Below are 21,839 nucleotides of genomic sequence, written 5' to 3' on the forward strand. Positions count from 1 at the left end.
ATAATTCTGTACTTCCAACTTTGTGACAACAGTTTGGGCAAAGCCATTTCCTGTTTCAGCATGACAATTACCTTGTGCACAAAGCGAGGTCCATACAGAAATGGTTTGTCGAGAACTTAACTGGCCTGCACAGAGCCCTGACCTCAACCTCATCGAACACCTTCAGGATGAATTGGAACGCTGAGTGCGAGCCAGGCCTAATCACCCAACATCCGTGCCCGACCTCACTAATGCTCTTGTGGCTGAATGGAAGCAAGTCCCCGCAGCAATTTTCCAACATCTAGTGGAAAGCCTTCCCAGAAGAGTTGAGGCTGAGGACCATCTCCATATTAATGCCCATGATTTTGGAATGAGATGTTCGACATGCAGCCACATACTTTTGGCCATGTAGTACTTGTACTTACTTACTTATTACACCCATGAAACATGCCAATAGTGCCAGGAGTTTTTCTAACCATGTGACTTGACCAGGAAAAATTTGGGGTCCAATGTCTCCTTTGCATCAGGTTACTCTCCTGCAGGGAAACTAATGACAACTGCTTTGAGGACGCAAACCTGTAATGACACACTATCTGGTTTGATTGTTGTAAGTGGTTTTGAACCTTTTTTGGTTAGTATAATCACATTTCGCTCAGTCTGAACTGAAGTACCCCCTCATGTCCATCTGATAGTTAAGCAAATGTTATTATGCATATTCCCAAATACCCCCTGTGGATAGGCCAGGTAGGTACCCTCAGGGGTACTTCTAGCACAGATTAATAGGAATCTTTGGTACTAGTACCCCAGTTTGAGAACAACTGTTGTAAATCATGCGCTTTGCTGACATCTAACGGTCTTTCAGTGTATATTGGTGTTCTCTTACAAAAAAATATTACATACCGCCTAGCAACATAGTTATACATTGTAACCATTAATTCAATTCAATTGATATGGTGTTTCTTGTTTTTACAATAACAGTAAAAGAGACCCGCACATTGTGTCTCTCGAATATGTGAAGTACAGCTTTTAGTTCCTGTATCTGTATTTCTAGACGGGGGCGTTTATCGGCGACACACACGGGGAACCTGTGTTCGATTGAGATGGCGGTCGGAACAGCGAGCACAAGGAACGAATAAATATTTCCCCGTCTAAACATAAACTGTGGAACTTGTAGCGCCTTCACATTTACCCTAAACTGTAACCCGGAACGTAGCACAGCGCTATGGAGAAACCGACAGTCGCACTTGTGTATCAAGCTGTGCAGGCTCTTTATCATGATCCGGACCCCGCCGGTAAAGAGCGAGCGTCGGTGTGGCTGGGGGAACTACAGAGATCGGTAAGTAAACTCGAGAGATGGGGGGGACTTGGAATGGGCCTAGAACAAGACATGGCTAGGCAGGTCGTGTGAGGCCGAAAACAAAACATTGCATCAGAATGCGAAATACCATAGTGATATAAAAACATGTATTTGTATATGCTAACCCAACAACGAATGAATGAGCATATATTCACACGCTAGCTAGCAACAAACTGCATAGCATTATCTAGTTAGCTTAGTTAAGCTAGTTTGGTAGATGGCTAACTAACTACTTAGCATTAGCCGCACAGTTGCTTTTTCTACTACTAGCCTGCTAGTAACTGTCAAATGGAAACGGGGATAGATCTATGGGAATTCCTATGCAACGAAGATAATGAAGGCAAACATAAGATAGCTTTCTTTTGCGTGTAACGTTAGTCCTTAAACAATCCATGGTGTTTGAAAATGCTAGCTAGTTAGCCACACAGCAGATACAGTAACTAGTTAACATCCAGTTATTGCTAGGTATTGCTAGCTAGTTGTTTAGTTAGCTTCTGTAGTTGGCTAGGGTTATCTTGACATAATTAGTAGCTCGCGCTAATGACAGTTACGTTAGCCAGTCATAGCACAGGAAGAGCGCGAGGCGAGGGTGGCCACCATGCTAGCGTCCATTACTTGTTAGCAAACTTGCCGTTTTAGCCACATATGGCTAAATTGCTTAGTAGATGGGGCGTATTGCCTCGCTAGATAATGTTAGCTAGCGGGCTAACGATATTGCCAGGGAGGCTTTTGCTTTGAGTTAGTCAGCAAACGTTAACTTGGCTAGCTACACTAACAACTTCCATTTGTGTTGATTATGTTGGGTAAATGGTGTGCCACTTAAAGTTGTTTGCTGTTGGTTAACGTTAGCCGTCTTATTTCCGCATTTGTTTTGTTTTTTTCCTCCATTGGTGCTGCGTCGGTCTGGTTTCCGCATATTCATTGGTTACTGCCTTAACTACTGCAGGAAATGTAATCATTGTCTGTCATCGGACAATCAATGATTTGAAATACGGCCCACCTACATGTTGCCGCTACGTATTCCTACCAACTTTAACTTATTATTGTGGTAACTTCTATAATAGATGACCTTCCTGTAGGTTGCATTGAGAGACACAGCCTCAGGGTAACTGGATTCAAAACAGCTATTTCTCCCCACTATCATGCCGTTCCCACAGAAAGGCCTCACAAAGCCATGTTTTGATTCCCTAAGAAAAAATGAAATGTCACATAACACGTTTTAAAACACTTTAGACTGTGACACAAGCAACTTCCTGAGTTTGCTGGCACTTGGGGATCTGAACAGTCTAATTTGGGAGAGTAGGAGCCATCTGAGTGATGAGCACTCTGTGTGTGCTCTGTGCTGTCAGCAGCTTTTTCACCAAGGCTGCCAGGACATACTGGACACTGATGGACACATGGGGAAGGGGCTTGGCTGTTTCACTTTGCAATATAAATTCTCATACACATTTTTACCAGGTTTTACTTTACAGTCCTTATACCAAACTCCAGAACATCTAACAGCTGACCAACTGTTGGTTAAGGCAACAAGCCCTCTATGAAGGCAGCTAGCTACAGACACCTGATGGTGTTGCATAGGAAGGATATCAGATTTGACCTACTGCATTTAAATAAATAAAAATGGACCTACTCCCATTAGTGTGTTTTTGAAATCATTTGAGTAGATTTGAACCCAGACCTGAGAATGTTAGCATAGTAATCCATTTACTGGGATGTTTTTTTTAATTTTAATTTTTACTGTTTGAGTTCTCACCTTATTTTTTTCCTGAGTTCTCAAATGGGGAAAAAATCTTTAAAGTTTAGATTTTTCTGTAGGATTATGCCAACAATGCCTAATTTATCATAACCATTACAGATAACAAATCCAAATTTTAAAAGCAAGTGAAGTTATTGAAACCTTAATATCAACTGATTATATTGTGGAACACAATCTTCAAAAGGGCAGTGGCGCTTACTTGTAGAAGCCTATGGCTGTGCAATTGCATAGCCTTGCTTTGTTAATTTAGCAGACAAGACGCTTTTTTCCCCGAGCCCTTATCACAGTCAAGGCCCCATATTTTTATAGTAAAAATACCCCCATTATGTAATATAACAGAATAAAATAAGAAGTTGCCAGTGCAAAGTGATGCGCATCTCAAGTCTGCAACAGTTATCCTCAGTGATCATTTGAAACTGGGCTCTATTTGCCTCGTTGAAATATTTTTTTTTCAGGGTTACAGACCAAAATCTGTCCTTTTGATATACGGATGTTTGATTTAGTTTATTCTTCCTTTTCTTTGGAATTTTCTAAATGGATAAGTAGGTCTTTATCAAACTAATGTTTGTGTATTTTCAGTGTGGATCCAGTCTGTTTAAGGAGTTATAGCCTAGGCTAATGGAGTGAACGAACATGGACAGGCAGACAACTTTTTGTAGCGAATTTTTTTGACAATCGGCTTAACATGTCTGACTATTTTAGGGGCCTAATAGTTAAATGCCATTTTAATGCCAAAAATGTATTACCCTTTAATGTGGCATGAATACAACCAGTCATGATTTAATCTGATTGTCAAACAAATCACATGAAAAAGTAGGCTATCTGTGCATGTTTGTCCACTCCAAAGTAAATCTAAAACCGTGCACTGTGCACCCATTTGATATATATGGAAAGAGACATTTGTTAAACACCAAACAGTGTAATGACATTCGGTGATTGTCGTTAGGTCTACATTCTTGTAGCCTGAATTAATTGATGCGTCTCGCTGACAAAAGGTCCTTTTTTGTAGAAAGAAATGTCGTGACACTTGAAAAGGGCCTGAAATACGGCACTGTCCCGGGATGACAAGTGCAGCCACATGGGAAAAATGGTTTAAACCATGACACGGAGGTGGGTTTATTTGCTTCATTTGGAATGGGCTTTGATTTTCATATTTACCACTGTAGCAGTTACATTCATTTTAACAAATAAGAAAATGGTTAAATTAGCATGCTTTTAGAATTTTACTTTTGCTGCATTTAGGGGGGCACATCTCTCATTCAGGGCGTTTCCGCACCAGTATCCCTGTTTTTGACTTCCTTGTTTCCGTAATCTTCCTGTCTGAATAAAGTTAAAGGTGGCGCTAACTGTTCTCCACGTATCCCCTCCCCGCAGATGTACGCGTGGGAGATGGCAGACCAGCTCCTCCAGCTGAAACAGGACGTGGAGTCTTGTTACTTTGCCGCCCAGACCATGAAGATGAAGATCCAGACGTCGTTCTTTGAGCTCCCCCCAGAGACCCACATCGCCCTCCGAGACTCCCTGCTCTCACACATACAGAGCCTCAAAGACCTCTCCCCCATCATCGTCACTCAGGTAATGGCCTCCTCGCACATTGATGTAATCTAGGGTAACGCTCCTTCCATCCAATTATTGTCCATCCGGTATCACCCTCTGTCAGTGACAACTAAAACTCTCGGATGACTTGGATTTCTGTCTTAGCCTTTATGCTCCTAGAATGCTCTCAAGGAATGTCCCACTGACCGTCGAAATGACCCAAAGGCTTAGCAATGCACATGGCACAGTAGCAATAGAACTCTAGCATTTACCCGAATGTACCACTACAGGGGTGTAGCTGTGGTACAATTGAACAAGTACAGTATTACGTGGCATTAAGATACTCTAATCCTTACCAGCTCTTCCTGGTTTCTTGTCTAATTTCTCTCCTTCCTCTCTCAGCTTGCTCTGGCCATTGCAGACCTCGCCCTACAGATGGCCTCCTGGAAGGGCTGTGTCCACACCCTCATTGAAAAGTAATACCCCTCCCATTGCCGCTCAACCACTCATCTCAGATCACACCTGTGGGCAACAGAATGCAAGAGTGACAGGATATTAGACTGTTGTAGGTGGTTCTATAAAGTCGAAAGCCATTGTAAATAGTTGGTCAGTTGGTATTTTTGAGGTGACATTAATTAAGCTTCAAATACATCTCCTTCGTGTTAATTTTGTCATTACTGACTGCTGCCGTCTCTCCTCCACTCTCCTTGCCTCTCTCTCTCTCTCTCTCAGGTATAGCAATGATGTCAGCTCCATGACGTTTCTGATAGAGATCCTTACAGTGCTCCCCGAGGAGGTCCACAGCCGCTCCCTACGCATCGGAGCCAATCGCAGGACAGAGATCATTGAGGACCTGGCCTATTACTCCAGTACTGTGGTCACCCTACTGGTGAGAGTTCTCCCTCTGGCCGACACGCACACTATCCATTCATCTTTCTCTCGCCAACACTCACATACTAGCCTATTTTACCCACCTGATTTCAGCTGGTCAGCTAGAGCACATGTCACCACTCCCCCTTACTGGTTAAGCAGACCTCCCATGGGTTCATCCTCGCATTATAAAACCCTGTGATGTACAGCCATCATTATCACAAAGCTATTCAGCAACTACCATTACCTTAGAGGGACAAACTGAACCACTCACTTTGTAGTATATTTTTCTCTGCAGAATGTTTAAGTTTGACTGTAGATGTTTTTGAGGATTAAGCGTAAGAATGTAGGAGTTGTCCTCCCAAAACCAACAGAAAAGAGACAGGACTATACTGTTTGTGTTGGGGGTTACCTCAACATACAATCAACAATTTGCCTTGAGTCAATAACACCTGTCGTGACTCCTGTTTTGTTGGGTGAACTTCCTCATGCGTTTGGCTTCAGACACAGCGTTGTGGTTTTGATAAGGATCAGTGTTAGCGCATGTGTGTTGTCTCCAGATGACATGTGTGGAGAAGTCTGGCAGCAATGAGAAGATGCTGATCAAGGTGTTCCGCTGTCTGGGAAGCTGGTTCAACCTGGGAGTCCTGGACAGCAACTTTATGGCCAACAACCAGCTCCTCATGGTCCTTTTCCAAGTGCTGGTATGTCTCTTTCTCTCGCTCTCTTTGTCTCTCTCGCTCTTTGTTTGTCTCTCTTTCTCTCTCTCTCATCGCATTTTGGAAGCACAAATAAACTGTGCTAGTGACAAACACTCCCAAAGTCTCTCGAAATATTAGAGCAGCATTCGTTCCAAACCCTTATTTGTGCAACAACCATGGGGGGGCAGGGCAATAATTTATGCCGGTTTAGAATGCTAATCGCTTGTGTGCATAATGCATGGGTTTCAGCCACGGAACATCTCTCTTTGACATACTGTTATTTTTTGTCTGTTTGGCAGCAAAGAGACGAGACGTCCACTAACCTGCACGAGGCTGCGTCCGACTGCGTGTGTTCAGCGCTGTACGCCATCGAGAACGTGGACACACACATGCCCCTGGCCCTGCAGCTTTTCCAGGGCGTCCTCACGCTGGAGACGGCCTACCATATGGCCGTGGCACGGGAGGACCTCGACAAGTATGAACACACTACTCCCCTTTGCATACATACACCAAGATCACCTATCCAATCACCACACTCCTTCCTGCCCCAAACCTATCCTTCCTTTCCGTTGCTCTTGATGTTGAACTCGTCTGACTCTTCTCCACTGTCCTCTGGGTGGAAGAAAAGAACGATAACTTTTATCCACAGCTCTCTCCTTCCTTAACTCTCTCTCCTTCTCCTTTGTTCTGTCAGAGTGTTGAATTACTGTAGGATCTTCACTGAGTTGTGTGAGACGTTTCTGGAGACCACAGTCAAGAGTCCAGGCCAGGGCATGGGAGACCTCCGAACGCTTGAGCTACTGCTCATCTGTGCAGGACACCCCCAATATGAGGTACACAACACAAGATATGCACACACACACACTGTTGTTTTGGGTGGATTTCAAGTGTGTGTGTTCTCTTCTGGTGAATCTCAGGTCGTGGAGATCTCCTTTAACTTCTGGTATCGTCTGGGAGAGAACCTGTATAAGACCAACGACCCTGCCCTCCACGGCATCTTCAGACCCTATATCCAGAGACTGCTGCACGGCCTGGCCCGCCATTGCCAACTAGACTCCGACCACGTAAGGACCACCCAACACATGACAAGGAGTCCTTAACCAATTCCAGTGATGCCAAGCATACTCCCCAATACTCTGCTTATGTCGTATCTGATTGTAGAATCCCTTAACCATGTGCACGTATTACGAAGTAGTTCAGTACATCATTTAGCTTTGGTAGTATAGTATCATTCACTCACGGTGTCCACTTTTGTGTTGATCCACAGGAGGGCATCCCAGAAGATACAGATGACTTTGGGGAGTTCAGGATGAGGGTGTCTGATCTTGTGAAGGATGTCATTTTCCTTGTGGGCTCCATGGAATGTTTCTCCCAGGTAGCTACCTTCGTAAATTGCAAGTTCAAATGATGTCATTAAGATGACAAAATATACAGATGGCCTTCTCCTGTTTTTCTCTTTCTCCCTCTCTCAGTTGTACTCCACTCTAAAAGAGGGGAACCCTCCCTGGGAGGTGACCGAGGCTGTTCTCTTCATCATGGCCGCCATCGCCAAGAGTGTAGACCCGTGAGTGTCCTCTGCACATTATTACTCATTAATAGAATGAATGACTAAATCCCTTCCCCACTGTGTAGAATGTGTACAACTACTGTAGAGTTGTATATCCCCCCCAGGGTGTTTGTGTAACGTTTCAATCTTTAATTTGTGCGTAATGTATAAATCCTGTGTGTAACGTGTTAATGCTTTCTCCCTGTCAGTGAGAACAACCCCACCCTGACAGAGGTGTTAGAGCAGGTGGTGCTGCTGCCAGAGACTGTCCATATCGCCGTGCGCTTCACCAGCATTGAGCTGGTAGGGGAGATGAGCGAGGTCGTTGACCGCAACCCGCGGTTCCTAGGTAGGTTCAGTGGTCACGTTACGGTCAATTGCTTAGCTCGGGACCTGAGTGATTGAGTTAATCAATTTGGAGGTTCATCTTCATCTGTGTGTTAGTGTGTATAACGCTAGTTTTGAGCACGTCATTTTTCTTTGTTCTCCATTCCTTGTTCCTTCCTGTGTCAAATGCCTGTGTCACTCTGTTTTGTTACACCGCTGCCTGTGCCTCTCTTGGTTGTATACTCTGGATGTGTGTATGACCTTAGCCCCGCTCTGTCACAGACCCTGTGCTGAACTACCTGATGAAGGGCCTGAGGGAGAAGACCCTGGCTTCCGTGGCGGCCAAGGCGATCCATAACATCTGCTCTGTGTGCCGGGACCACATGGCCCAGCACTTCCAGGGCCTGCTGGACATCGCCCGTGCCCTCGACTCCTTTGCCCTGACCACCGAAGCCGCCGTAGGCCTCCTCAAAGGTAACGTTATGCCACCCTTATTTTTTACACTATTTTTATGGGGTAGATCAGTTTTAATATTGCAGATTGTGGCTTCTATCAGTGTAGTTGTCTGCATTTTCAATCCCACTTTTTTTATTTTGTAGATGTATATTATTTTCCCCATAACCCTACCACCTCTCCCCTAATTGGAGTAGACTAATGGACAAAAATACTTATGCTTCTACTTCCAGCTCATAAATACTATATACATTTTACGGACACAAAATACTTTACATGACTTGTCCCATCCTTCAACTACTCTCAACCCCTCCCATCTATCTCTGAAGACCATCCAGTTTTGATTTCTAGCTGCCATGTATAGTTTCATAGTTTCTACAGATTGTAAATTAAAGTTAAACACCTTTGCTAAGAGTATTATTGATCGATTTGACTATGACTTATAAAATTTGTTGAGTTAGCTCCAGGTAAATGTTGGAATCTTTCAGCCATTCCTGACCCTGTGACTAAAAACAAGCTACAGTACATATGTACAGTACCAAAACAAGTGATCTAATGATTCTGTTTCTTCACAGTAAAGTCTGCAGAGCTGGAATGGTTGTATCGTGTTTTTTTTTGTTTTTACACGCCGAGTACCAGTCAAAGTTTGGACAACTATTTATTCACGCATTTTTCTTTATTTGTAATTTTTTCTACGTTGTAGAATGATAGTGAAAATATCAAAACTATGAAATAACACATGGAATCCTGTAGTAACCAAAAGTGTTAAACACATAAAAATATATTTTATATTTGAGTTTCTTCAAAGTAGCCACCCTTTGCCTGGGCAGTTTTGCACACTCTTGGCATTCTCTCAACCAGCTTCACCTGGAAGGCATTTCCAACAGTCTTGAAGGAGTTCCCACATGCTGAGCACTTGTTGGCTGCTTTTCTTTCACTCTGCAGTCCAACTCATCCCAAACCATCTCAATTGGGTTGAGGTTGGGTTATTGTGGAGGCCAGGTCATCTGATGCAGCACTCCATCACTCTCCTTCTTGGTCAAATAACCCTTACATCCAGGCTGTGTGTATTGGGTCATTGTCCTGTGGAAAGACGATTGATAGTCCCACTAAGTGCAAACCAGATGGGATGGCTTATCGCTGCAAAATACTTTGGTAGCCATGCTGGTTGTGTGCCTTCAATTCTTAATAAATCACTGACAGTGTCACCAGCAAAGCACCATCACACCTCCTCCATGCTTTACGGTGGGAACTACACATGCAGAGATCATCTGGTCTCATCAGACCAAAGGACAGTTTTCCACCGGTCTATTGTCTGTTGCTTGTGTATTTTGGCCCAAGCAAGTCTCTTATTATTTTTGGTGTCCTTTGGTAGTGGTTTCTTTGCAGCAATTTTTGACCGTGAAGGCCTGATTCATGCAGTCTTCTCTGAACCTTTTTTATTTTCTGAACTCTGAAGCATTTATATAGGCTGCAATTTCTGATGCTGGTAACTCTAATGAACTTAACCTCTACAGTAGAGGTAACTCTGGGTCTTCCTTTCCTGTGGTGGTCCTCACGAGAGCAAGTTTCATCATAGTGCTTGATGGTTTTTGCGACTGCACTTGAAGAAACATTTAAAAGTTCATAATGTTCTGGATTGACTGACCTTCATGTCTTAAAGTAATGATGGACTGTTTCTCTTTGCTAATTTGAGCTGTTCTTGCCATAATATGGACTTGGTCTTTTACCAAATAGGGCTATCTTCTGTATACCACCCCAACCTTGTCACAACACAACTGATTGGCTCAAACGCATTAAGAAGGAAAGAAATTCCACATTCACTTTTAAGGCACACCTGTTAATTGAAATGCATTCCGGATGACTCATGAAGCTGGTTGAGAGAATTTCAAGTGTGCAAAGCTGTCATCAAGGCAAAGGTTGGCTACTTTGAAGATTCTCAAATATAAAATATATTTTGGTTTAACACTTTCTTGGTTACAACATATGTAATTTCATAGTTTTGATGTCTTCACTGTTATTCTACACTGTGTAGAAAATAGTAAAAATAACCCTGGAATGAGTAGGTGTAAACTTGACTGGTACTGTGTGTATGTATATCTATCTATCGCAAGAATTTTGTATAATTTAAATTCTAAGTTTTTAATCTGATGTTTTGTCTATCAGTTCATAAACCCATGTGCCAGGGAATCGGTGCATCGCAAATCTCCTGACTATTTTGTCAACCTGTATGGCGCAGCTGTAAATTATTTTGGTTTTCATGTAGGGACAACAGACAAGTTCCTTACCTTCTCCCCCTTCCACTTGACTCCTCCGTTTGTGCAGTAATGCTGCAATCCGTTGATTGTGATTTTGGTTAGAGCAGACATTTCCATATGTTTTTGTTACTTGCCAGTGTGACAACTCCACCAGTCATATTTATATCATTTACAAAGATTATACAGTTGATTTTTTTCTTTCTTCTCCAAAAACACTTTTTTAATCAATTAGTGTATTGGAGTTTAACGATAATATTTGTTCTGTCTCTTCTGGTGGATTAAACAGAAATTGCCAACAGTTTTCTATGTCTTGTGTTTAAAAATAACCAAAAGTGAGAGGTTGTAATCTGAATGAAGAGAAAGGCCATTCTTGAATACTAGGTGAGCCATTCTTACTAATCTGCTAGAGAACCTGTTTGGATATAAGTATAGTTTTTGTATGATTGAAGCATTTAGTGAGAGGTCTAATGCTTTAATATTTAGTCATTTCTGCCCTCAATTCATATTCATTATATAAAGTAGAATAAAACATTGTTAAAAAGTTGAGTGTAGGCAGGGCCATAAGTAAACTGGTATATGACAAAATAATTAATCTGGGCAAATTTCCCCCCCCCCCCCATTTTTCTTTCCACAAATAGACAGGTTGTCATTTTCCATGGTAGCAAGATCTTATCTAATTTGGCTAACTTTCTATTACTAGTATTGTAGTGAGATTTTTTTTTCTTTTGGGCTATGAGTATTTCCACTTCACTGTCAGACCGTTTTATTGGTAAACTACACAGTAATGTAGAAGTTGTGTTTTTTTAAAATGCGAAATATGGTGAATTTATCATAATTCTGTTATCCAGAGGTTTGAGAAATGTATATCTTCCAAGGCTGTGCAGGGATCCAAATTGCAGATTTAAAAGATAACAACATGCATCGTCAGTGTACAATGACACCTTTTGTTTTTAAGCCCTGGATTTCTAGCCCCTTGATATTATTGTTGGATCTGATTTATTTTTTATTTTTATAAATTTTATCCCATTTTCTCCCCAATTTTCGTGGTATCCAATCGCTAGTAATTACTATCTTGTCTCATCGCTACAACTCCCGTACGGGCTCGGGAGAGACTAAGGTCGAAAGCCATGCGTCCTCCGAAGCACAACCCAACCAAGCCGCACTGCTTCTTAACACGGAAGCCAGCCGCACCAATGTGTCGGAGGAAACACCGTGTACCTGGCCCCCTTGGTTAGCGCGCACTGCGCCCGGCCCGCCACAGGAGTCGCTGGAGCGCGATGAGACAAGGATATCCCTACCGGCCAAACCCTCCCTAACCCGGACGACGCTATGCCAATTGTGCGTCGCCCCACGGACCTCCCGGTCGCGGCTGGCTGCGACTGGATCTGATTTTAATAGCTAACATTTCAATGGCCATAAATAGATAAGGCAATAGTGGACAACAGTGTTTTAACTCCTTTTGACAATTTTAATACTTTCTGAGAAGTGGCCATTATTTACTATTATACATAACTTTAACCCATTGTATAAGAGATTCTCCAAAATGAATATAGTCCATGCATTTATACTATGCCACCCTTTCCACTACTTTGGTCTGTCGGTCTTTCTCTGCTCCACTCATTCTCTATTCTATTCCTATATCTCTCACTTTCTATCTCTTGTTTTATTAATTTCTGTCTCACTTGCTCGTCCATTTCTTTCAGCAACTTGTTCTCTCTGGACTGTGGGTCCAGTTTTTATTTGATTGCCTAATGAGTTTGATTTGTGTTAAACAGAGTGGTGTTGTTCTGTCACCATGGTAACGCTGGTTGTGTTGCAATGCAGGTACAGCCCTGGTCCTGGCTCGTCTGCCCCTGGAGAAGATTGCTGAGTGTTTGAGTGACCTGTGTGCTGTGCAGGTCATGGCCCTCAAAAAGGTGTGTTATTCTGCCATTTTGTTTGTGTGCACTTTTGGTTGTAGGCTGTGTGTATGAGGTACCTCAGAAGTGTGTAACCCACTACAATAGTGTAATAGTTTTGTCGATTGGGTATTTGTGATACCAACAGGTTTGCTTATTTGTCTCCTATCTTCAGCTTCTCTCTCAGGACCCCAGCAATGGGAAAGCCGCTGACCCCACTGTCTGGCTGGACAGACTAGCAGTCATCTTCCGGTACACTCAACTCATTTATAACACATTATGCTATATATACATATCCTGGTTGCACAGATCACAAACTGTCTAATGTAGCTATATTGATATGATTTGGGCTGATTAATATTTTAAGCAGAAATGTTTGGCTTAATGTTTTTTTTTCTTCCCCCCCAGACACACAAACCCCATCGTAGAGAATGGACAGACACACCCATGTCAGAAAGTCATCCAGGAGGTAAAGCAACTGGCAGTGTTTTTCCATTTTTTTTCACCCTCTACATTTTTATTGCCTTTAAAAAAAAAAATTATTTGGACGAAGCTACCATTGCATACAACTTGCGTTGTTCAACACATGAATTGGTCTGAGTTGTTTTAATTTGACTATTCTGGTGCTCAACTACCCTGGTGCTTTTCTCCTTTTCAGATTGTAATTTAAATTTGAGGCCATGATTGCGTACAGTCATTCCCACAGTTTCTCATGCTAAACCTATATTTGATGTTTCCTTGGTTCTCTGTAGATCTGGCCGGTCCTGTCACAGACTCTAAACACACACCAGGCTGATAACCGCATTGTGGAACGCTGCTGTCGCTGCCTGCGGTTCGCTGTGCGCTGCGTGGGCAAGGGCTCTGCCTCTCTACTACAGCCACTCGTCACACAGGTGCGTGTTCCTGTGTTTGGGTCACAATAAGCCCCATATACAGATGGGTTACTCTTTGTTGGCGTGTCTGTTATTTGTGTATACAATCTCCATCGCCACCGGGTGCTTGTTGAGCCTAGGGCTGCTGTTTACTGAGGGCAAAGTGAGGCTGAATGTACAGTATAGGGTTGCAAAATTCCGTTAACTTTTCATAACTCCAGGGTTGATAGATTCCCTTGCTTCCTGATTATTCCCTCTTGAATCTAGATTTCTGGGAATCTGTGAAAAGTTACTGGAATTTGTTGACCCTAGTATAGGTCTTTAACTGTGTGTGTTTCAGATGGTCAGCAGAACATAACATTAACGCTTGTTTGCTTGCCCGGGCAAGTCATTTTTGAAAGATATATATTTAGGTTACTTCGATCATAATTGGATCAGTGTCCTCCGGATGCGATGTTTTGCTCACTGCCCTCCCAATCTCTGCAGAGCGCATCGGAGTACAGTATAATTATTGTAGGCCTGCACTGACAGGTGTCGTGGAAATTCATACTGAGAGAGACTTTGTCATTTCTTCAAACAATCATCTTTATTTAATTTAGTTGAATTACTCTTGACTGTTGGGCCGAGCAGCCTAAACTTTACAGACAATGCAGAGTTTTTATATAGCTGACACTAAAGATGCTTAGTCATGGCTGGTTCCACCCCTCCCCAAAAAAGGTTGGGGGCACCATTAGCCACTTTGGATTTATCCTGTGGTCATCTGCACGGGGGGTGTTATTTTAACCCCCAACCCGGCTTAGTTTCCCAGATGCCCGGAAGATAAGACAATGAGTGATTGATATAAACTCTTCCAGGCTATCTCTATCTGGGTTACACACACCACATCTTGTCTATGGAATGCCGGCTTTAGGTTTTTATCACCAAGTCATTGTCAGCTCAAGCAACCTCTAGCAGAACCCATTTCCCTGACCATACGCCCATATTAACTGCAGGAAGTTAGTGGAAAGCATCCCTTTACAGAAACACAACATTTAAAAGAACAAATGTCTTACTATAGTTAAGTATATCATCGTTAACTATTAATATCAAACAAATCAGGTAAATGTGTAATTTTTCTATCACACAGGCAAAGTGGTCTTTCAATCATGCAGTCACGAGATGTGTTTTTGAGGTCAAAGGGATCTGCGTTTGCACATTTGTTGATGATAATTGCTAGTAAGCTATTTCCCACATTTTTGGTCAACAATAAGAATCCTGGAAAAGTCATGGTGTGCATCAGCTGTGTGCCAGTTTCCGGAGGGAGGGAGGGAGAGCGAGACTGAGGTATATTTGCACAGCAGATAAAATAATGATATGCAAAAGACTAACTAGATAACCAGCCAAACTACACTGCTTTGAATTTTAATCTCGCTAGTTGACTGTTAGTATGCATTAAATGTCATGTCTGACGCACTAAAATAACTTTCCACCGGCACTCATGTATTACCGCAAATGGCCAGCACACATTTTGATATGGGTGCGCAGTTGATGGAACCGATACTTCATACTCCGGTTGTAAAACCATCTCTACAGCGCTCAATTGGCTAGGATTCTCCTCTATTCAATACTGGCCATGTAATTCTGACAAAGGTAACAAATATTCTTAGAATAGCTCAATTGACAAGTAACTCCTTTGCTGTAAAGATCTCCCCTGAACACTGAATATTTTAATCTTACAAATAAACTTTTTAGTAGGCTACCTTGCCCACCTTAATCATTTTAATCCCTGGTTCATTAAATGAGTGAATTATTTTATAAAGATAAGTATTTGGTTGTAATTAGTGATACACCAAAATGGCATTTTTGTCTGATTACGATATTTTCCTTGCCCAAAAGATAGATATTTTTACATTTTAGGGGCCTTTTATGCATTCTAGTACAGTTAAATAGTTTGCACACACACACTTGGACACAGCGGTCTAAGGCACTGCATCTCAGTGCAAGAGGCGACACTACAGTCACTGGTTCAAATCCAGGCTGTATCACATCCGGCTGTAATTGGGAGTCCCGTAGGGCGGCACATAATTGGCCCAGCATTGTCCAGGTTTGGCCGTCATTGTAAATAAGAATTTGTTCTAACTGCCTTGCCTGGTTAAATAAAGGTTACTCACACACCACACTGACCAAAAAAGTTATTTAGTTGGCATTTACATATGTCCCCATTACCAGTAAAACATAATCAAAACCTATTTCTCTCACTTACTTGCTGTGCTGTTTCGTTCAGTCGTTTCATTCTCAACCAGGATTTCTATGGAACGCCATTTTTTATCTTTGCGTGTCATAAAAGATACACGTCAAATAACATGATTTTGACCAGTCAGGACCTGAATATGACTGCATCACATTTAACACGTTCATAATTTAACGTAGTTATTACACATTGATTACTCTACCACTTGTATTTTATGTCACAACGATTCATCGATACGTAACTTACCTACAGTGCTAGCTAGCTGATGGAGGCAAACAATGTTCTTCCCCAAAAACATAGCATCTGTTTCAGTAGCGATAGTTAGTTAGCTAACTATCTAGCTAGGTGTCATCTAAAATAACCCTAATTTATAAAACCGTTATTATTTGATTAATGGGGGTCGGACCCATCTTTGTGAAGCTAGCCACAATAGTGGACTTTGCAGTTAGCTTTCAAAATAAAAGTATGACATTGACAGTGATAAATTAATAGTAGAATTATGCCATTATTGAATAGATCATGCTAAACGAGGTTGGAATGTTATATAAAATCAACGAAATACAATTTGTTAATTTGACATCTGAAATCACACTGGATGTATTAGACTTTAGAATTGCGTTGGGGGCATACTTATTTCACTGTACAGCCTTACCCCATGTAATTGATCCACAATCCATAGGTATCAGTCTACTAATTGACACCGAGAGAACATTAGCGTCGTAGCTCTTATTGTGGGACTCTGAAACTACTGTGAATTGAGCCACATTTACTGTCAACCTATGTGTATTGAACACTATTAAAAATAATACTGTGTGGATGTTTTGGAGTCTGATAACTCTGAGGAGGACGTTGGGGGAAACTATCTTGGGTATTGAGTAGACTGATACCCCATTTCATTGCTTCACATTCCAACCTTGTTTAGCATTATCTAGTCTAAATATGGCAAACTGCAAATTCCACCCTTGTGCCTAATCCTTATTGTGGCTAGCTTCACAACCCGGTCCGGTCGAGCCTCACTAGCCAGATGAAGCTAGCTGGCTGCTTATAACGTTAGCTTTGGGCAACAGGGTTAAGTAGCTGGCTAGCTATTTATTTTCATGAACTGAAGTTCAATTTCAATAGGTGAAAAAGTGGCAACCTAGCTAATACTTACAAGGATTCCTAAATCATTACTAAGAATAATGAAAATGACTGCAGTTTCTACTGGTCATTGTTTTCAGGCTGGTTGTTTTGGTGCTAGCTAGGTACCAAGCTAAAGCTAACTACCCCAGAAGTTGCGGTAGAACAAATAATTCTTTATTACTAATTTGACGTGTCAAATTAACGCTTATTTTACGGGTCAAGAAGTATTATTTTACGTGTCAAATAGCGTTGACGTGTATCTTTTTTGACATGCAAAGACCCAAATGGCGTTCCATAGTATGTCGTGAAGCTAATAGCAGTGACACTATTACTGTGTAACTCCGGTATGGCAACGTGTACCGGTACTCGACGAAAGCCATCACCCACGACAGAGAACGGTTGATTGTCAAGGGCAATGAATTCTATTATCTTGCCGTTAATTGATTTAGCATTTTAGTTGTCTCGCTGAAATTTTCTTACTCTTTCAAATGATTGCTTGACTTGTTGACTGTTCGATCCACACAGCAGACATTGTGGGCTAGGTTAGGATTGCAGTGTTGCACGTGTAGCGCAAAATTTTACGTGGCGTCATTACGTCATGTACCTACATTATATAGGTATGCACGTCAGCTTTGACATCGGTTTTGCACACCGGCTTTAAACTAGACATCGGGCTGATACCAATGTTAGTATTTTTAGCTAATATCTTCCGATATGTTCACCGATTTTTATTTTATTTTTAATATCGTGCTTCCCTAGTTGTAATGTTGCAGGGTGGCCAATCCTCGTCCAGGAGAGCAACTGGGTGTGCAGGATTTTGCTCCAGCCCTACTCTAACACACCACATTGCTCAAGGCACAACGGCAGGATATATAATACATGGGATCAGAGACCAGCACCATTCCATTGTCAATACCAGTGATAATAATGAATGTTATTGGTAAAGTGGTTCCTTGCATCATACAACACAATTTTCAGTCACCAATTTTCAGACTTGAGCTTTCGGACAGGTAAAAATTCAGTCCCAAAAGATAATGTCAGGCCCTTGTCCGTGTGTGTACCAGGTGTAAAGATGTTAAATGTGTGGTGTTCCAGATGGTCTGTGTACCAGGTGTAAAGATGTTCAATGTGTGGTGTTCCAGATGGTCAGTGTGTAAAGATGTTAAATGTGTGGTGTTCCAGATGGTCAGTGTGTACCAGGTGTAAAGATGTTCAATGTGTGGTGTTTCAGATGGTCAGTGTGTATCAGGTGTATCCCCACTCCTGCTTCCTTTATCTGGGCAGCATCCTTGTGGATGAGTACGGCATGGAGGAAGGCTGCAGACAAGGTCTACTAGACATGCTACAGGTAGGACACCACTTTCATAGGTACTCATAGTTCACTGGAGTGGCAGTGGAACTCTGGTTGTTCTATTGGTTTTGAGCTGACTTTGTCCCTTCTCGCTCCCCGTAGGCTCTGTGTATGCCCACCTTCCAGCTGTTGGAGCAGACCAACGGTCTCCGTAACCACCCAGACACAGTAGATGACCTCTTCAGACTCGCCACCAGGTATGATCAACTGGAACACAGTTCAAACCGTTGCTCCGTTCCCTCTAAATAATAAGTTCACTTTTAAATGTCAACTCAATGGGCCTTGTCTGAGTGGCAAGAATGAAAACTAACCATTGCTGGGGACCTGACACAGGCATAGTTGTTTTACAGCAGCATTCAGGTTATAAAGAAGATTCTCCCTCTTTCTTCCCTTCTCTCTCGCGTCTTCTCTCTGCAGGTTTGTCCAGCGTAGTCCCGTCACCCTGCTCAGCAGTGGCATCATCGTCCACATCATCCAGTGTGCTATCGCGGCCACCACACTGGACCACCGGGACGCTAACTGCAGCGTCATGAAGTTCGTCAGAGACCTCATCCACACGGGCGTCAGCAACGACGTGAGTCAGCCCCAACAAAGTCAATCTATTTCAACAGTCAATGTTTGTTTCTCTGTTGCAGAATCACTGATCTACAAATACATTTGTATCCCAAATTGTTCCTTATGTCATCAGATTAGCAAATCTGTGCCTCGCCTTGCTCAAACTGACCCCCTTAAACATGGGGATTCACTGTCTGACGATCAACCAAAAGTCTCCTCTGAATAACAACAATCTGTCAGTCAGATTGTCATGTGTTTTTTTTCTTGTTTTCTCCGTTGCAGCACGAGGATGACTTTGAGCTGCGAAAGCAGCTAATAGGCCAGGCCATGGGGCAGCACGGGCAGCAGTTGGTCACCCAGCTCATGCACACATGCTGCTTCTGTCTGCCACCTTACACACTCCCCGATGTGGCTGAGGTGCTCTGGGAGATCATGGTGTTCGACAGGCCGGTGAGTCACACACGCTCTTAGCTCTACCACTCCTGACAGTACTTGTACAATACATATTCAGTTGAAAGTACACATACTGTCTTTGACAGGTGCTCACTGTCATACCACAAGATGGCGCTAAGAGAATATCTTTCAACAGGGACCACAATTCATATTCACACACACTTCCAATGACATAAGCATGACAGCACTTTCCTTTGTGAGAAAGTGTTGTAGTACTACAATTGCATTACCTCCTGATGTGTGTTTGATGTTTAACGTTGCGGATATGTCTTCTAGACGTTCTGCCGCTGGCTGGAGAACGCGCTGAAGGGGCTTCCTAAGGAGACGTCAGGCGGGGCGTTGACCGTCACACACAAACAGCTCACAGACTTTCACAAGCAGGTCACCAGGTGAGCATATCACAACCACGCCCCTTCCATGCTTCTCAAGTGTAATCTGGTGCATTCTTTTCTCCCAGAAATGATCTAACTAGCCACGTGTTGTCCTCATAGGTTCAAGAGTTATGTCAGGTGAAACTCTGGGTAGTAGCCGACTCCCTGTCGACTCCCTAGCTGTTTATGGGAAGAGCTTGTGTCACTGGGCATGCTCAAACAAGCTGCTCCTGCAGCAGTGGAACGCTGGAAAACCAGAGTAGGGAAACCTCATGGATTCCCTGCCACATGTTCAGGCTCGCCTAGAAGCATCCCTTCCCCAGTTTTCCAGCGCTCCACCCTCCCTCACATAGTCTCTGAGGGAATGGGAGCTTCAGACAGATGACCGCTAGATAGTATTTCTCAGGGAGCACCTTGAGTTCACAGGAGTCTTGTGAGACAAACCGCATGCTCGACATGGGTTCATTTCAGTTCAGATTAATTTAAAGTGAACTTGAATAAATGGCGAGCATAAATTACTTTATTTTCCTATTTCATTTGAAATAACCTTTACCATGTAAATGCACCACATTAATAACGTTGCCCTTTTCTCGCTCTCCCCCTCTCTTCCTGCCACCCCCTCTTTCTCCATCTCTCCAGTGCGGAGGAGTGTAAGCAGGTGTGCTGGGCTATCCGGGAGTTCACCAGATTGTTCCGATAGCCACGCCCAAAGAGCTCTGCCAGAACACCAGGTTAGGCATCAACACAGAAACCCAAACAGCCCCCCCCCCACTGGGATTTGCAGACTCATCTCACCTCATGTCTTTTAGATGGTTCCAAAAAAATATCTGATCGAATTTAGGTTGGCAAGTGTCAGTAACATCTCCATTGTTTTTCTTCCTCAGGTTAAATATTTTGGCGAACATTCAGAGGTGACGGCAAAAAGGCTGAAGACCGCAGCAGACGAGAATCTAAAGGGATCTCCTACTGGACAGGTGGGCGGGATTTGGCACTGTGGAAAGCCAATCAAGACGCATCGCAAGGATTGGAGTGACAGGGTGAACCCGTAAACTAAATGCGCCTTCGGCTGTGTGAGAAGAGACGCCCCCCCCTTCTGCTCCCCTGCCTCACTGTCGCCACAGTAACAGGTGGCACGAGGGTTGAAAGGGGGCGGGGCAGGGCGGCATGTCCGAGGAGGGAGAATTCACCGACTCAAAGAAATGGGATTAGTTCTGCGTCAGTTGGATTTCTACAGGATCCATCTTCAAAAAGAACAAGGGAAGGGGGGAAAAAAACAAAGGATGTGCCTGGTTGCTAATCATAATGCATCAAAAAAAGACTTGTATGTTTTTAAATTGAGAAATGATTTATTTTCATGGATGTGTCTTTAGAACTTTAACATGGTCTTGCTGTCGGTGCCATATAGAAAAATAAATAGCAAACCCACGAGGCCCTTCACAAAATGGTCACCACTGCTTTGTGGAGGCATTTAGGAAATGGTTGAAGGGAATGCTGGGAGATTTGGCGTCACCTTTGACCTTTTTAAACATGTTGGCTGGAGTTTTACTGTTCTCTATTACCAGGGAAGGAGAGTTGTGACAGGTCGAGTGGGACTCTGGCAAATAGTATATATATTTTTTTTTTTGTTCTTCCACCTCTGGCATCGTCCATTCTTGGAGGTAGACACCACCGTCGGCGTTGTAGCCATGTTGTGAACAACAATAAAAACGACCGTGAGGAACAAACGTGCCCTTGTCTGTATCATGTTTGTTCATATCAGATCCCTCAACCCCTAAAAGTAACCAGTTGGTCAAGGTGTTCTTTGTTGCAGAGCCACTAGTCTGTCAGACAACACATACACACATTGATATTGTGCTATAGGTGTTTTCTACTTAGATGCCGACATGCATTCGTCTGGACATTTAAGTAGCTTACTGTGTAGCTGCAACTCGGAAATATATCCGGAGACACTTCCACACAAGCCCCTACTTTTCCTCGATCCCATTCACACTAATCAAATTTCCATTTAATGCATGTAGAACTCCATAGAAGGTGGTGAGTAATTTGCTGACCGGTTCACCCTCACGTCCACAATGTACGACCAGATCGCCTATGGAATCAGAGGGTGATGAGCCTGTGTGAAGAGACAGTACAAGTGGATACTTTCACCCATTCTCACAAAGCCTTGACCTAAACACCCTCTGACAGTTGTTTTGGTCAAGGAA

General features: G+C 42.9%; 1 protein-coding gene across 2 annotated transcripts; it reads left to right on the forward strand.

Moving 5' to 3' along the window:
• The first annotated feature begins 1,032 nt into the window (after positions 1 to 1,032).
• Positions 1,033 to 21,359, forward strand: LOC139534139 (transportin-3-like). 2 transcript variants are annotated; one of them, XM_071332957.1, is made up of 23 exons: positions 1,033 to 1,315; positions 4,467 to 4,667; positions 5,031 to 5,104; positions 5,361 to 5,517; positions 6,059 to 6,202; positions 6,499 to 6,674; positions 6,894 to 7,032; positions 7,117 to 7,263; positions 7,467 to 7,574; positions 7,672 to 7,763; positions 7,955 to 8,094; positions 8,355 to 8,546; positions 12,608 to 12,699; positions 12,857 to 12,933; positions 13,090 to 13,150; positions 13,434 to 13,574; positions 18,137 to 18,253; positions 18,359 to 18,453; positions 18,674 to 18,830; positions 19,094 to 19,261; positions 19,541 to 19,653; positions 20,275 to 20,366; positions 20,520 to 21,359. In XM_071332957.1, exons 1-22 carry the CDS (start codon positions 1,202 to 1,204, stop codon positions 20,333 to 20,335), a joined length of 2,766 nt encoding a protein of 921 aa, XP_071189058.1. In that variant the 5' UTR covers positions 1,033 to 1,201; the 3' UTR covers positions 20,336 to 20,366; positions 20,520 to 21,359. The 2 variants fall into 2 exon arrangements, with proteins under 2 accessions (XP_071189058.1, XP_071189060.1); XM_071332959.1 differs by lacking the exon at positions 1,033 to 1,315 and adding an exon at positions 4,111 to 4,202.
• The last annotated feature ends 480 nt before the right edge of the window (positions 21,360 to 21,839 follow it).

The sequence above is a fragment of the Salvelinus alpinus genome, chromosome 11, assembly GCF_045679555.1.
Source record: "Salvelinus alpinus chromosome 11, SLU_Salpinus.1, whole genome shotgun sequence".
Taxonomy (NCBI): domain Eukaryota; kingdom Metazoa; phylum Chordata; class Actinopteri; order Salmoniformes; family Salmonidae; genus Salvelinus; species Salvelinus alpinus.

Bases quoted from the DNA above. Each gene is read 5' to 3' on its own strand.
- LOC139534139 (XM_071332957.1), top strand. From the start codon at position 1,202: ATGGAGAAACCGACAGTCGCACTTGTGTATCAAGCTGTGCAGGCTCTT. The intron at 12,700-12,856 runs GTGTGTTATTCT...TCCTATCTTCAG, and splicing joins AGGTCATGGCCCTCAAAAAG to CTTCTCTCTCAGGACCCCAG. The intron at 13,575-18,136 runs GTGCGTGTTCCT...GTGGTGTTTCAG, and splicing joins TACAGCCACTCGTCACACAG to ATGGTCAGTGTGTATCAGGT.